The 12,789-nt window shown below is 39.8% G+C and overlaps 1 protein-coding gene across 1 annotated transcript in view; it reads left to right on the top strand.

Moving 5' to 3' along the window:
- Positions 1 to 387: 387 nt before the first annotated feature.
- LOC147637987 (MADS-box protein J2-like) overlaps positions 388 to 12,789 on the top strand; it is a 43,446-nt gene continuing 31,044 nt past the window's right edge. Inside the window, exons 1-3 of the mRNA XM_086794733.1 lie at positions 388 to 445; positions 569 to 668; positions 793 to 834. Coding sequence (XP_086650859.1) covers positions 573 to 668; positions 793 to 834 — 138 coding nt within the window. The 5' untranslated portion in view covers positions 388 to 445; positions 569 to 572. The remainder of the gene's footprint in view (positions 446 to 568; positions 669 to 792; positions 835 to 12,789) is intronic.

Here is a 12,789-nt window from a genome sequence, read left to right on the forward strand (position 1 = left end):
TGTGGACTCCTCTTAGGTCTAGACCATGTAAACTTTGGTTAGATTTTGTAAAAAAAAATTGCTTCATTTCTCAATTAAGTTCTCTTGTCTTTATGAGTTACTCATAGTGCTTAGTCTCATTCATTATGGCTAGTCTCGTTATTCTTATTGCTAATCAACACTTTGTGTGAGTTACTCTATGTGAGTGTTAATCTACCCTTATTTGTTAATCTACCCTTATTTGTTAATTTGTTTGTCTACCATTAAGAAACCCTCTTGTTTTTAACATGTAGTAGATCATTAAGAACTATGTTTACATATCTAAAGTCACAGAATATTTTTTTTCCCTTTCTTGTTTAAATAACTTTTTTATCTTCATTTATTTGTAATGGTTGTTAAAATAGTATTGGAGGTGCAAAGCTCTTACAAGAAGGGAGAAAATAGAACACTTAAAGAATCTACAAAGGTACTCTTAGTACATCTGAAAGTTTACTCAATAGTGCTAAAACTTTAAATATACATTGCGTATAATTTTGCATGTGACACTTTTCTTAAAATCATGTGACACCTCCTCTAAAAACTTTTACAGCTACATGTTGGGTGAGAGTCTCATGCCCTTGAATCTTCGTGAGATTGAAGATATTGAAAATAGAATGGTTATTGCACTTAACAAGATAAGAGAAAGAATGGTAAGTGTTGTTTACATTTTATTACAAGTTTTATCTTTCAATGGTATGTGAAAATATTATTCAATATGGTAAAAAATATCATTATTTTCTTAACGTTAATTTTTTTCTATGTTCAATGATGTAGGTGCAACTATTACAAGATGAAGCTCAAGAACTTTGTGAAAGGGTAAGATTTATAAATAATAATGAGATGACGAATATCATTTTCAATCTTTGATATGTTTGATTTAATATTAAAATATTTTTTTTTGTTTAAATAAAATTATAAATTTAGCAAATAGAATTTTCATGAATAAATGTATAATAGAAACAAGTTAGTATTAATTGTATACTATTATAATAGACATAATAAGAGCCACCATATTTACAACAAAATAACAGGCATAATAAGAGTCTACAAAATATAACAAGATTAAAATTTTACGGCCTATATTTGTAATAAAGTGAAATGGTCTCATATAATGAATAATGGACCCAAGGTCAATGGACCATGTCCATGGACAACACTTAGTGTGAAAGGGGTGGTCATGCATATATGTGAAATAGGCTATATTTGGGGTACCTTTTGTTGATAACCAACATAATATAAGTCAATTTCTCTCTTCTCTCTCTAAACCTAGGCTAATCATCCTAATCTAGGATAATTAGGTTAATCCAAGGTTATCCAGAAGCTCTTCTCTTTCACTGGTATAAGAGCTTAGTTTTTGATCCACTTGCTTCTTGGTTTCAAGAAAATTTGAGAAATTCTTGGATTTTTTTATTTTCTTGATCAAGAAGAGGGACATGGTGATCTTGATTGGGTGAATTTAATCTTCTTGATTCATTTTCTAAGCTTTTGGGGCCATGCGTTTCGTAAGGACCAAATTTTGAGGAAATCGCTCTTAATTTCAAATCCCAGGACCAAAATTGGGAAAACGTTTGCTAATCTAAAGATGTTTTTCCCCTTTCCTCTTATTTCTTGCTTGATTTTTGAGTGATACAAGGCTTAAATCTCTAGTTAACAGCTTGGCATATCTTAGGGCTTTGACTTGCGAGGTAATAAGCTTCACAATGAGACTAGCTTTGGTAACCTTTGTTGAGGATTTCTACCCATGAGGGCGCTCGACAACTACGTGCATCTTCTCATCTATTGGAGCCAAATATCTACCATTAAAGCTTTTCATGACTTGTGGAAGGGATTTAACATTGATTGGATAGTATACTAGTGGAAAATGACATCTATACACTCCTTCTTCCTCATGGCAAACTCGCACAGGTCGCTGCCAACGACGACTGAGAAAAAAATATCTAGAAAATCATGAGGTTCAAGCTTCATAAACCTTTCATAACCTCTCAAGCTTATTCCATAATGCCTTCTCTTCATGTTTGAAAGTTTGTTCGGGCTACAATTAGTCAAAAAATGGCTGTGTGTTTTCTTCTTAGGGTTTTTTTGAGAAGAGAGTGCACAATGTGGCCTAATTAAGTGCTAACTAAGATGCTAATCATGAGTAAGATTTGATTTATACTCTACATAAACCTTTAAATGAGCCTTGTCTCATGCTAAGATAGAAGGTTATTTATCAATTTGGGGCTTTCATAAGATTGCATGCAATTGGATAATTGCTCATGCTATTCACTTGTATGGAGAGCTATATCATGCCAATTAAGACCATATGCAATCATATGTCTTCAATTGAAGCATTAGGAGAACACTAAGCAATATTTGGGTAATTTTCATCCATTTTTATCATTTCTTGGTAATTGAAGGTTTATATGGCTCAATCTATGGCATTTAGATCCTTATATGCACTACTACATGTCATTGGAAAGTTTTAGATGCCATTCATAGCCATTTCCATGCTATGATATGTCACATGACATGTATGAATCATGATATGGTTTCATATGAGCTTATGGGATGAATATGTATGCCATTGATCATGTTTTATGCAAGTGATATAAGGCATGCCATATGCTCTTGTGAAGAGGCACATGTTTTGAGAATTGTGGAGGAGTGCAAGTGACTGAAGTTGTATATGGGAAGACATGCTTTTGAATCTCCCCTTTGCAATCATCATCGTCACCATTAAAATCTTGTATTGATTGACTGGCATGCATCTATAAGTTCCATTTGTAAGTGATCTACACTCTCATCCTTTTCTAGGCTTTCATTTGATTCTTGCATAACTAGAAAGCTAGATATGTGGTGAGGGTACCTTGGCAATTAGGGAAAGAGGCCAATGATAGTGTGCCTTGAACTCACCATGCCATGAGTGCCATGGTAAAGTGGTACGGTGAGGGATTAGGTACAATGGTGGTGAAGACTTGGCACAAGCCCTTGCTCTTGGAATTAAAAATTGAGTAAGGGGGTTGGAAGAGCTTCCTCGGGAGATTGGCAATCTTCAAAGAACTACATCGACCTCCAAGTGTTCTCAATGGATGTATTTTGATGGGCAAAGATTTGGCAAGCAATGGATATAGTATTGCAAGTGAAATTTAATTGAGTTTACATTGAGATTTCATTGCAAGTGAAATTTAATTGAGTTAACATTGAGATTTCATTGCAAATACAAAGGAGGCATTGTCAATTTTTTTCAAAAGCACATATACAAGGCACTTGGGGTTGGATTTGGATGCACAAACATGCAAATTTATGTGGTGCATGGTTTTAAATGGGTCCAAGACATTGCCAATGCAAAGGGGAAGTGTGGATAGCAATTGGAGACAATCTTGAAAGTTTTCTACTACGTTGCTAAGACCTAATTTAGTCCAGGAGGGTTGGGGCTATTTTCAAGTGGTTTACATAGCTTTATTCTACTCTCTAAGGGCTCCATTTGGATCTCTCAATTTCTCCATTATGACTTCGTCCGGCAAGTCTCCCCGTCGCAAGGCAAAACTGGTGCAATGAAGATTGAGATTTGCGCATATGGGGGCATTGTACATTCCATTAGCTCCCTGACAAACCAAAGGGTTCTTGATTTCGACAACATTGACTTGATGAAACGGTAGTAGTTGTGACCCGTCAAAGGGGTCAAACAGAGGAATGTTGCCAATCAAATTTGGTCAAGGCATTGACATGGATGTGTAGGGCTAGCTTAAAGCATTTCATCAAGCTAAAGACTTTCAAAATCTCCTTCCATTTGATGAAGATTTGGCCACATTTGTGTTAAAGTTGACTTCTCCAAAAAATCAAAAGAGAATAGTACAATTTGACTTCTCCAAAAGTTGACTTCTCCAAAAAATCAAAACAAAGAATAGTACAAGTTGACCAAGTCAAAGGCAACTACATAAGTAGATAGAGCATTGAAATACCCCTCTATAGATCCAAGGAACATTCAATTTGGATTTTGGAAACCCTTTCAAAAGACTTTTGAGCAATTAAGATGATGCGGAAGGCCAAACCCAAAAAAGGGAACTACAAGGAAGCTCTTAAGTATGAAGCGGGCACATAGGAAGCATGGGGAAGATTGTATTAATAATTTTAAGGACAAAGGTTTGTGCTTCAAGTGTGGTGACAAATGGAACAAGGATCATTCAAAGGTTTGTAAGGCCAAGAAGATGACCCTAAGTATGATTCTCACACCGAACCTTGCCCATGAAGACATTAAGGAGGATGTGGATGAATATGAGGAGTATTTTGAAGATAACAAAAATGAGGTTGAAGATGTAGAAAAGGATGGTGAATTTCCTTTTGACTTGGGGGAGATGTAATCTCTTAAAATAATTCGGGGGGACTAAATGTCATTAATTATACTTTTCACTATGTCCTTTTTATGATTCTTGATTGCTTTTGATGAGATTTATGATGAATTTATAGTAATGAAGACATTTCCATCACACAAATAACCATGCTTTCCAAAAACTAAATGTGGTTTTTGTAATTTTCTCAAAGAGGACAAGATCCTGATCACAATTCTATTTTTCAAATAAGAAATTTGACTTTGTTAAGTGCTTGCTTTTCACAATTTGGTGATTTGCATGCTTTTTGGTTATTTATAGAATGAAGGAAAGCAACAATGCTTAATTTGACCAAATTAAGCATGGTTGCTTTCTTACATGCTTTAAATAACAAAAAAAAATACAAATCTTTAATTGTGAAAAACAAGCACTTAAGCAGTGAGATTTTTTTTACTGATCTCATCCTCTTTGAGAAAAGCACAAAAAACACATTTGCTTTTTGAAAAGTGCGATTCCTTTTGTGATGAAGATGTCTTTTATAATATAGGTTCATCACGTGTCTCATCAAAAGCAATCATTAAATGATCATAGTCCCCCCCCCTGCACCCCTTTTTCCCCTCCCAAATATGTTACTAACCATCTCTTTCCTCCCAAAAGTGCCACATGTGTCACCAACCACCCATCTCCTCCTCTAAATTGAGAAGGTCTAGGGAAGAGTTGTATTCCAGAATAGAGCCCCTCCCCCCTCGCCCAACCCCCGGCCTTGCATCCCCCCCTTTTTCCCTCCAAAATGTGCCATTAACCACCCATTTCCTCCCAAATGTGCCATTAACCACCCATTTCCTCCCAAATGTGCCATTAACCACCCAATCCCCGGCCTTGCATCCCCCCCTTTTTCCCTTCAAAATGTGCCATTAACCACCCATTTCCTCCCAAATGTGCCACCAACCACCCATCTCCTCCCAAACGTGCCACCAACCACCCATCCCCTCCTTGCTCCTCCTCTAAATTTTAGGAGGTGCAGGGCAGAGTTGTATTCTAGAATACAGCCCTCCCCTTGAGCTCGAAAAAATGCAAGATTTGGATTCACTATCTCATTTTGAGTTCCGGAAGCCGCCTCCTTCCTGTATTCTAGAATACAGCCCTCTAGAGCTCGTATTTCAGAATACAGGAAGGAGGCGGCTTCCGGAACTCAAAATGAGATAGTGACTCCAAATCTTGCATTTTTTTGAGCTCTAGGGGAGGGCTGTATTCTGGAATACAACTCTGCCCTGAACCTCCTAAAATTTAGAGGAGGAGATAGTGACTCCCAATCTTGTATTTTTTCGAGCTCTAGGGGAGGGCTGTATTCTGGAATACAACTCTGCCCTGAACCTCCTAAAATTTAGAGGAGGAGATGGGTGGCTGGTGGCACGTTTGGGAGGAGATGGGTGGTTGGTGGCACATTTGAGAGGAAATGAGTGGTTAATGGCACATTTCAGAGGGAAAAGGGGAGGGGGAGGGGGGAGGAGGTGTGGGGATGCTTTTTTTTGTTGGGGGGGCAGGGGGGATGGAGGTACAGGCCATAAATGGGAGGGGTGGGGGTGTGGGCGGAAGGGGCGGGGAATGGAGGGGGTGGAGCAAGTTGGGGGGGGGGATGGCAGGGCACGGTGGGGTTGCATAGCTTTTTTGGGGGGGGGGAGGGAGGGAGGTGGGTTAAGTTGGTGGGGGGGAGGGGTGGGGAATGGAGAGGGTGGGACAAGTGGGGGGGCGAAGGGTCGGGGCGGGGCAGGGTGGGAATGCGGGGGTGCCGACGAGTTTGTGGGGGGGGGAGGGGAGGGGAGGCAGTGTAGTGCTGCGAAGGAGCCGTGTGAGAGGGGAGCAGGCCGGGGGCAGAGGGGGGTACAAGGAGCAGTTGGGGGGGCGCAGGGGGAGAGGAGGTGCAATGTGGATTGTGGGAGGAGGGGGTAGGGTGGTGGGGGTGATGTGGGGTGGGCGGAGGGAGCGCAGGGGGGGTTGGTGTGGTGGGGAGCAGGTAAGACTTTGATTTTTAATGAGTTCATAAATTTATATTACAAAAGATATATTCATCACAAAAGCAACTGATCTTTCCAAAAAGTAAATGTGCTTTTCATGATTTTCTCGAAGCGGATGAGATCAAATAAGAAATCTCACTGTGTTCAGTGCTTGCTTTCCATAATTAGTGATTTGCATGCTTTTTAGTTATTTTTAGCATGCAAAAAAGCAACCATGCTTAATTTGGCATGGTATGCTATAAATAACCAAAAAATATGCAAATCTTTAATTGTGGAAAGCAATCACTTAACAAAGTCAAATTTCTTATCTGAAAATAGATTCTTCATTAGGATCTCGTCCTCTTAGAGAAAAGCAAAGAAAGCACATTTGCTTTTTGAAAAGCACCTTTTGCTTTTTGGAAAGCACGATTGTTTTTGTGATGAAAATCGCTTCTCTAATATAAATTTATCATAGATCTTGTCAAAAGCGGTCATAAATAAAAAAACACGTGGTGAAAAGTATAATTGATGACGTTCACCCCCTGTCCCACATTATCTAAAGATATTTTTTTGTTATAACAATGTTTTTGTAGTATTTATATCTTAAGAAGATGTGAACATCTTTGTTTTTTAATTTTTAAAAAATAACAATCATTTTAATTCCTAAAATTTTGATTTAAATTGAACTCTCCATTGATTGGTAATAACAAATGATTGTTTTAGACCAAATTTGTAAGCTTTTTTAAGATGAAAATTAATATTTGTCATGAAAGTGACCAATTTTGAGTGGAGTTTGGAACTTAAAAAAGTGTCTGAGCCATTTGAAACAAAAATGTCACTAAAACTATCTAAAATAAGGTTACTAATTTTTTTCCACATAAATTATTAGTTTTTTTCACATTTTTAGGTGATTTTAGGTGTTTTTTTGGAGGGACCAAAACTACACCTCACGCCCTGTTGTATTTTGAAACGGTTATATGTTTACCCTCCTATGCAATATCTCAAGTGATGCCTATGTTGGTTGTAAAGGGGAAAATACATTGAGGTTGAAGGCGTAAATTAATGGAAGGGTGGCACATGTTTAGATTGATATTGGAAGCACGCTGTCGTGCCATGGCACGTCTATGGTGTGAAACCATGCATGTGAGGCCATCAAATGCAAATCCAGATGCATGGGTTAAGTGCCATGACGAGTCATTATATGAAGACATGTACATATGTTCATATTGTAAATGAGGTTCAATAAGACGAGCTGAGGCTGAGCCAGGTCTCGGAGTTTTTGTATATGAGTGTGGTGGGTGATGGTTCTGCTGTTACTCAGAGCTCATGGGTAAGTTGGAAACATTCAGTTATATATGATGGTATGAGTGGCTCGCCAAAGGGATATGTTAATGATGTTAATGGCTTCCCATGTGCATAATGTGTAGTAGCTTCTTTATGGTATCGATGGGCCGAGTCAGTGAATACCTCCTATGGGAGTGCAAACATGAGGGCATGCCAATGCACAAGGGAATGCATTTATGAAGACATGGAGATATATTTGAGTGAACAATTGGGGGATTCTACAAATCACATGGTCGATATGATGACATTATAAACCATGGAGGCATCAAGAGCAATGGAGATCCAATGGAGCATTAGAGTGCCGAAGTCTTTAGCGAATGCGGGAGACACAATTGGATGATCAACCTTGTATTGGAAAGCTTGCCTTGACGCCAATGTTAGGAGCATCACATACCTTATTGAATGTAGATTATAATAAGGGATATTATGAGGGCAGCTTACGTGGCATAAAAAGGAGAAATAATCGAAAGCATTAGAAAAGGAAAGGTGGCGCATGAGTATTTTGGAAGAGGGAAAATGCGTGAAGATAGCTGCAAAAGGTGGGGGGAGCGCCGAACTCCTTGCGGGAAAGTATAGAAAAATCAGAGAACTGGGGGGGGTGTGCATATCAGAGGGGAGTCTGCAGAAAAGAGGAGAGCAGAGACGCCTTCGACCAGAGTCTTTAATTACGAGCTGGCGCGGCGACTGTTCATGTCATGTAGGAGTTAGAATTGAAGAGCTAATCGATTGTTATCCAGTGGTGCGATTTTCAATATATATATATTTTTTGCCTTTCACGGCCTGCAGCGTGGCGCCGTATGGGAATTTACAAAAATCATGTGAAATCCGCCTTGCCACTTTCAGATAAGTGTTGATTTAATTTTATATTGTTTCACTATTCTACCTACCCACGATTTGAAAAATCGTAGAGTCTATAAAACTTTAAAGGTTTTGTAAATCAAGAGGGACTTGATATGAAGAGTTGTGATATTAATGCATCAAAAAACGTGGAATCAAAGTATCAGAAAATGCAGCAAGGATTCTGGTAAATTTGATTTTGTTTCTACCCTACTGGATCTGGAATGCAAGTCATGGAATTTCTTAAAATCATGTGAGCATGTTATAGTTATGCCATATATCGTCTTGTGTTTGTGAGTTGTTGGAATTTAAAGGCAGGTTTTCAGGTGATAAAGAACATCATGAGATGATGGGATTGGTGACACTGGATGTATGGAATGAAAATGGTCACATGTATGTTGGAAATATTTGAAGGTTATGTTATGCCTACATGTGATTGGCTTGAAGGATTTGGAAAAAGGAGCCAGTGAATCTATGCTTGGAAAGGGACAAGCACTTGGTACACAATTTTGTGCAATCATCAGGATGAATTCAAGGATGTATTGAGGCGAATTGACACATGTATATGTCATTAAAAATGGATATGTCCTATGCTCCTTGGAGAATTTTGTGTGTGAGTTTCCGTGTGAAATTTGGTACCTACTCTCACAGCTAGAAGTCGCGTACTTTCCTAGCGACACCGTCCACGTCACGACAGCTCTTTGGTGAACTCGACGTGAAACTGCTGGGGTGAGAGTGTGGTGAAATATACAGGGAAGCTATGGCTGAGAATTCTGAGGGTCAGGGGGTTCATTTTGATCCCGGAGTTATGCAGATGTTTCAGATGTTTACTATGTATATGCAACAGCAGCAAGCTGCTGAGAGGGGACAAATTTCCACGACCAAAGCACTACAATCAATTGTGAAAAAGGTGGATCAATTTGATGGAAAGGATATCACAAAGTACCTGCGCAATTACATAAAGGAAATGGAGCTAAACAGGGTGACTGAGGAGGATATGGTTCAAAGTTTTGAGCTGGTATGTGTTCCTGAAATAAGAGAGCGCATAAGGGGATTGCAGACAGCACATGGTGGCAAAAATTGGGAGGAGTTCAAGCTTGCTTTAAAGGACGAATATTTCATGGAGGATTCTGAGCGAGTGACCAAACAAACTTTCTTGGAATGGGTCACGAAACCTAAAATGGGAATTTCTGCCACAGAGCTGCTAAGAGAGTTTGAGAAGCGTTATGCCCAGCTGTCAAGGATAGAGCGTACAACTTTGGACAGAGAAAAAACAGAGCTCTTCTTACAAGCAGCTGGGAAAGATCTCCAAGAAAAACTGGAAATTCTCCTCGAGGATAAGGATACAGAGCAGGGACTAAAGAGTGGAATGATGTTGAGGATGCGGTCACTATGCTAGCAAAGCGGCAACGAAGGAGGGATAAAATGGTGATGAGCTCGGGAACTCCTATAACTGCTGTTACCCCTGAGAATCTACCAAAACCAGCTGCTACAATCCCAAAGGTAGAAGGGCCGATGGATGAGCTTATTAAGGGCATGCGGGACTTAAAATTGAAGATGTCCAGGATTGAAGAAAAGGGGCTACCATTAGGGCAGGCTTCTATGCAAAGGCCTCAAAGTAAAGAAGGGTTTACATACAGATGCATATGGTGTGATGACCCAGAACATGCAAAGAAAGATTGTGCTAGCTACAAAGAAGCCCTTAAAAATCAACTTGTGTTTTTAAAAGATGGGAAAATCCACCTTACAGAGACTGGACTTCCATTGAGTACAAACTTTGGGAAGGGAGGGATGAAAAAGCTGGTTGAGGATATGGCTGCTAGTCATGCCATCTCTATGGTTGAGGCAGCAACCTATGGATTAAAGGCTGGTCAATCAAAGCAGGGATCTGAGAATGATGAAAATTATGAGAATGAAGACTTTTGGCCATCAACAATGGAATTCATTGCATCAAAGAAGGTGTCTAAGCAAGCTTTGCATGAGGCAGGTGACTGTATACGTCTTGAGACTGGCTGGGAGGAGCCTGTGGATTCTTTATCTGTTCATGCCTACATTGCTAAATGCCAAAATAATGAGGCACAGGTAGAGGAGAAGCGTAAAAGGGAAAATGAGGAAGGAGGGCCATCGAAAAGAGTTACACGTGGAAGTGAAAAGAAGGATCCTGGACCATCACATATGCCTCCACCGCATAGGCAGACCTCCACAGGAAGTATCAATGGAAGAAGTGCCAGCAAAAATGAAGCATGAGAAGGAGAAGGGTAAAGGGAAAAGTCCACTCTACAAGCTTCAATCTGATATTGAAGCTGCAACAGATCTCAAAAAGGTGCTTGAAGAGAGGATTCTAAACAGCAGGGTGGAATTTACACTAGGGGAAGTCTTGGGGATTGCAAAGAAAGAATTTCATGATGAGATAATTGATATTATACAAAGGAAAAGGCAGTCTATAATTGAATCTATTCCATCACAAGGAGAGGCAAGCACTTCCAAGACTCATGGAGTACAGGTACAGCAAAAGGAAGAGAGAGAAAATGTGGTGGAATGTAATCACTCTGCTGATGGGGCACGACAAGTGCGCTTTGTAGAAGAGGACGATGAAAAAGAAGTTCTTACAAAGAGTCATTACTCCAGGAGCCATTGGGCAAGAGCAACCACCACTGAAACCATTGTCAAGATAGGTGACTTGGAAGAGCCGTATGTCGCTCTAATTGATCATGGGTCTGAAATAAATCTTATGGCTAAAAATCTCTACAACAAATGTAAGTGGCCAATGGATGTAGATCATGGGTGGATGATTAAAGCAGCTAATAACTCATCTGGAGAGCTCTATGCAGCATGTCCAAATGTAAGGGTAACTATAGGGGATGTGAAAGATGATCAGAACTTCTTTGTTCAGGAGATGTCATCGTATCCCCTCATCCTTGGGCAACCCTACATTACTGCTGTAAGGATGGAAACAAAGGTTTTGGATGATGGCTCGGCATATGCAAGAATAAGGAGTAAAGATGGCAAAAAAGCTGTTCAGTTTTTGACAGTTTGCATTAACCATGAAAGGAATCGTGAGTCTCTTCGCGTGAGTCTCTTCGAGCACAGTCGCTCCCAAAGATAAATAGAGAATTCATGAATTACAGGGAGATGAGGGATTTTGGCCAGGTGCCATTGTAAAGCGGGATTCCAATGGTACAAGGGAAAATGAGTTCTCGCAGGACTCAATCAATGTAAATAACTTTTCAGCAAATTTTCAGGGATTCTCTAGCTATGGGTCACTAGTCTTTGTAAAAAGCAAGGATTTGAAGAGTGGCATGCGTAGACATGTACAAAATGAACAAAAAAGTCTTGAGCAGTGTGGTCTTTTGGAGAAGAATGAGTTTATTTCAGCAGGGGTGCTTGATGAGGTGTCATTTGTAGATACTATGGATGTGCTTTTTGATATGGGAAGAGCATGCTTACAGGGAGGAAATGAGATGATAGAGGTGTCATCTGTGGAGATGTATGATATAATCCAGGAATTTGAGGGGGTGGAATGTAAAAACATGAATTGCGAGATGGATGCTCATGTTGATACAAAGTACAAAACAGTTGCAAAGAAGGTGAAACCAGTTGCCTTGCCTTTGCCACTAGGAAGCAAGGAGAAGATAGATGAAGCTTCTATGCAACCAAATCTTAGAGATCCGAAGAAAATTGGGCATAAGTTTACACAAGAAACTCTAAAAGAGCTGAAGATTGGTGAGAAGGATTTTCTGTTGCCAGTTGAAAGGGAATGCTTTGAGGAGATGCTTGTAAAACATGGGAAAGCCTTTGCTTTTCAGCCGCATGAGATAGGCTGTGTTGATCCAAGTGTAATAGCACCAATGGTGATCTTTACTGTTCCACATGTGCCCTGGAACCTGCGGCCAATTCCAGTGCCAAAGGCTCTCTTGCCAAAGCTGATGGAATTACTAAAAGAAAAGATCAGGATGGGAATCTTGGAGCCATCATGCGCTCCATATTCCAACAGATGGTTTATTGTACCAAAGAAAAATGGAACATTGCGCTTTATTCAAGACATGCAACCTGTAAACAAAGTCACAATCAGGAATGTGGGAGCAGGTCCGATTGTGGATGAGTTTGCAAAAGCATTTGCAGGGAAAGCTATATACTCTATGGGTGATCTGTATTCAGTTCCAGCTGGATATACAAAGCAGGGACTTAACCACAATGAGAACTCCTTTGGGATTAGTAAGGATGTGTACCTTACCACAGGGAGCCACCAACTCAGTGGCACATATGATGAATGGAATGAATAAAGTCTT

The sequence above is a fragment of the Cibotium barometz genome, chromosome 5 (assembly GCF_041138505.1).
Source record: "Cibotium barometz isolate CiBa-2024 chromosome 5, ASM4113850v1, whole genome shotgun sequence".
NCBI classification, from domain to species: Eukaryota; Viridiplantae; Streptophyta; class Polypodiopsida; order Cyatheales; family Cibotiaceae; genus Cibotium; species Cibotium barometz.